The sequence below is a fragment of the Megalobrama amblycephala genome, linkage group LG4 (genome assembly GCF_018812025.1).
Source record: "Megalobrama amblycephala isolate DHTTF-2021 linkage group LG4, ASM1881202v1, whole genome shotgun sequence".
NCBI classification, from domain to species: domain Eukaryota; kingdom Metazoa; phylum Chordata; class Actinopteri; order Cypriniformes; family Xenocyprididae; genus Megalobrama; species Megalobrama amblycephala.
In genome coordinates this window covers 49522413-49525821 of record NC_063047.1, presented here as the reverse complement: position 1 = coordinate 49525821, position 3409 = coordinate 49522413, and the positions used below count along the sequence as shown (strand labels likewise).

At 36.4% G+C, this 3409-nt stretch overlaps 1 protein-coding gene across 1 annotated transcript; it reads right to left on the bottom strand.

The window, feature by feature from the left end:
* Nucleotides 1-410: 410 nt before the first annotated feature.
* Nucleotides 411-3084, bottom strand: LOC125267804. Its single transcript, XM_048189769.1, has 4 exons — nt 2263-3084; nt 1955-2034; nt 1327-1776; nt 411-1212 (listed from the first exon to the last, which is right to left on the bottom strand). The coding sequence occupies exons 2-4, from the start codon at nt 2005-2007 to the stop codon at nt 687-689; spliced, it is 1029 nt and encodes a 342-aa protein (XP_048045726.1). The 5' UTR covers nt 2008-2034; nt 2263-3084; the 3' UTR covers nt 411-686.
* Nucleotides 3085-3409: the final 325 nt, after the last annotated feature.

Sequence of the window (3409 nt, the reverse complement as noted above, 5' to 3'; positions counted from 1 at the left end):
TTATTTATGCACTGCTGTACATTGCATATTCTTTGAACATATAACTATTGAATTATTTGCATTTTATATGTACTTTATTTTATTTCAAGTGCTTTTAAGTCATCTGTAATAAAAGAATACTACTCTCATGCACAGTAAATATTTACATAATAAATAGTTATAATGATTTGACATGTCTAATCCCTTTCTTTATGTTGTTAGCAATTGTTTGTGTATTTCATTCTGATCATTTCAAACAATAGTTATAAAATACTATTTTCAGGTACTAATGAATTATTACCTTAAAAAAACAATAACATTCATATGAACAAGTAATTTAATAAATAATAGATTACATATGTACATCTCATTACATCATTTCCATTACTATGACATTATAATGTAAAAGACTGTATTTCATGCATGTGACAAAAAATAATTTCCCATATATACACAGTTGAATCATTTCCATATATACAATGAATATATATACACACACACTAAGTACTAATGAAGTATAAATTTAGAACACACAAATAATAATAACATGTATAGGAAAATCTATCATTTAATAAGTTGACAACAGATCCTGTAGTACCTGTACCTTTATGGAAACAGTTCAAAATAAAACATGGGCCAAAAGATATGTACAAATTGAGGGAAATTGATTGATTGAATGGACTGAAATAACTGAATAGCTGAACATTTCAAGCCATAAGTGTTGGAAGATAAAAGTAAAAGTAAAAGTAATCAACCCTTTGCTTGATTGTTTCAATGACTCCCTCATCTCTGTATATTCTTTGTATGAACATGTCGTCTTCAGTGTATACAACAAAATCACACCACTTTAATCCGGAAATGAGTAGTTGGCCCTGCACCTGCCAGTAATAAGTATGAGACTGTTTGAGCTGTAGCACTCCACCAGAGACCCTAAGGTAGGAACAGTCCACATAACTTCTCAAATTTGGGCACTTAACTTCCACCAGTCCAAACACAGGATTCGCTTTAGGGTCATACACCAACCCATCTGGTGATGAGCCAAGCCAAGGTGCATCGGGGTGGATGATAAAACCACAAGGGTAGTGATTTACCTCCTGAATGCAGCAGTACTCTTCAATAGCTTTGGGCTCCATCTGAAGGCCCCTCTTCATTTCTGCAGACTGAAAGCCAGACCGCAAAATTCTTACTGCTAGACTCTCCGCTGAGGACTGCCCTCTCACATGGCAAACTTCTCTATAAATAAATTGATACACATAAAAACAACTTAGGTATTTAAATGAGATGACAATAAGTGAGTATTTAAATGAGAAAACAAAATGTGCTGAATGCCACATAGTTTACAGTTACCTGAATCTAGAAGAAGTCACACGTGGCTTTCTCAATAAATGCCATTCTTTCATTGAGCTTTGTTGTCTTGTGCCCATCTCAATTTGGTGTGCCATGACCTCTGTTGTTGCTAGAGAAGTCATGTGTAGCTGCTGATGGTGAGTCAACACAAAACAGCACTCTGAGGGACCCAGACAGTAGCCATCAAGGGGTAAAGATGGTCGTGGTGGTGCGGTGGTATGTGGACAGGTCTTTGGAGGGCTCCATGCTGGAAGTTGATAAGAGAGTAAACTCCCTTCTTGGACTTTTCCAAAAACACTGTCCACCAAAGGCACATCCCCTGAAATCCCCATGGTGGTTATTAAAGGAGCAGTTTCTCTTGACATGCCTTCGTAAATATCATTCACCCGCAGAACTGACATGTCTGGGAGGCCACAGGTCAGGTTACAGGCTGCTTTATACAGGTTGCTCCTGAAAACATACATATAACACATGTACACAGTGTTAATTAAAGGTTCATGTAATGTTCAGTCCAGATAACAAAGATCATAAACCAGTCTGGGGAAAAAAATACTATTTTACATTTTAATACATATTTTCAATAAATGTAGTAAATGTGGTAAAACTACTTTCCATTCCTACACCTTACCTGATGCCTTCTGCTAATCTTCTCTCCTTGGGCCTAGCTGACAATATCACCATTTCATTGGTTGGGCCAGGCTTAAAGCCCTGTAAATGAATGTTGTATAAGAACTTATTTACTTTGTGCTATATGTAGTTTAGTGTAGATCAATGATTACTATTCTCAAAATATGCTGCACTCTCTGTGCTATTGGAAGTTGTTGCGAGTTGAAATGAGAGCAAGAACAAAACTTACACCATAAAGAAGATGTAGCAAAATATTATATAATGTTAAATTAATAATGTATTAATTGTGATAGTGTTGACCAACATCACCTGAGTCCTGGGTTTATGCCATTGCTGCTCAGACCCTGTGCAGCTGTGAGTAGGGGGGACAGCTGTCGCTCCCTGTTGGCTGTAATGTGCTGTTTGGAAGAGCAATGCTGCAATATGATTACATAGAGCAAGCCCTGCCACACATGAGCACTGATAGGCCAACAGCTCAACAGGCTTGGAGTGTTTGAGAACAACCTGTAAACAAAATAGATATATCAATTAAAAATATATCCTAGGTGTTTTAGGATCTAGACAATCATAGTCATTGTGGTATTACGGAATAAATGATAAATTTAATAGTTAATTATCCTAGTTTACACTGTAGCTAGTGTTTAAACCTTCCTTGGGCTACAGTGTCAAATGTTGGCAAGCCAAACAACTCTGCTCTATGGGAATCATATTAGACCTATATAGTAGGCATTACATTACTATGTAAATACTTGTTAGAAAACACTGAGTGTCCAGCGGTCCAGTAAGCCTGTCTATTACAATCACTATCTGTATTAAAACAAAACAAACAAAAACAAATAATATTTAATTCCCAGAGAGCAGACACTGTAAACCTTATTACATTGAACCTGATCTCATTCCCCTACACTCAAGTTGTGTGATCTCTCATTTTTCCTCATCGACCTGAAGCATTTTGCCCTCACGGAAACCTGTCCTGCCTCGTTCTTGTCAGAAACTGAGAAACAAAATAATAACACATAGAATATCAAAGCACATGCACTCACTTGGATTGTTCCTCAGCAGAGGAATCTTAATGGCCTATAGTTCTTTATGGTCATACAGATAAGCGTACATCATTTATTTATTTTTTTATTTGTGTACATTAAAGCGGCAGTCCTTGCGAAAGAACATTGGAGAACATACTTCTCTTCTGTTTATGTCTATGGCGAGTCACGCAGGTACTGTGCTACTCCGCAGTACGACCCAACCGGCCTAAAATAGTCTGAATATAAACACCTATTATAGGTATACCGCTGTGATTCAGGATAAGACAAAAACACGGTTTGAAAAATGGATTCATGATGTACTCGTTTATTATATACATTTTATAAACTTTGAAAACAAAACAAAAGTTAAGGACTGCAGCTTTAAGTAAGCAACAATAGCAGTATTAACATACCATTTCATGTTATTTAAC

What these genes read in the sequence shown, in the direction of transcription:
- LOC125267804 (XM_048189769.1), bottom strand. Translation starts at nt 2,007, where the DNA reads ATGGTGATATTGTCAGCTAGGCCCAAGGAGAGAAGATTAGCAGAAGGC. An exon ending in AGATTAGCAGAAGGCATCAG is followed by an intron (nt 1,777 to 1,954) that starts GTAAGGTGTAGG and finishes GTATGTTTTCAG; the next exon opens with GAGCAACCTGTATAAAGCAG. An exon ending in GTGACTTCTTCTAGATTCAG is followed by an intron (nt 1,213 to 1,326) that starts GTAACTGTAAAC and finishes ATTTATTTATAG; the next exon opens with AGAAGTTTGCCATGTGAGAG.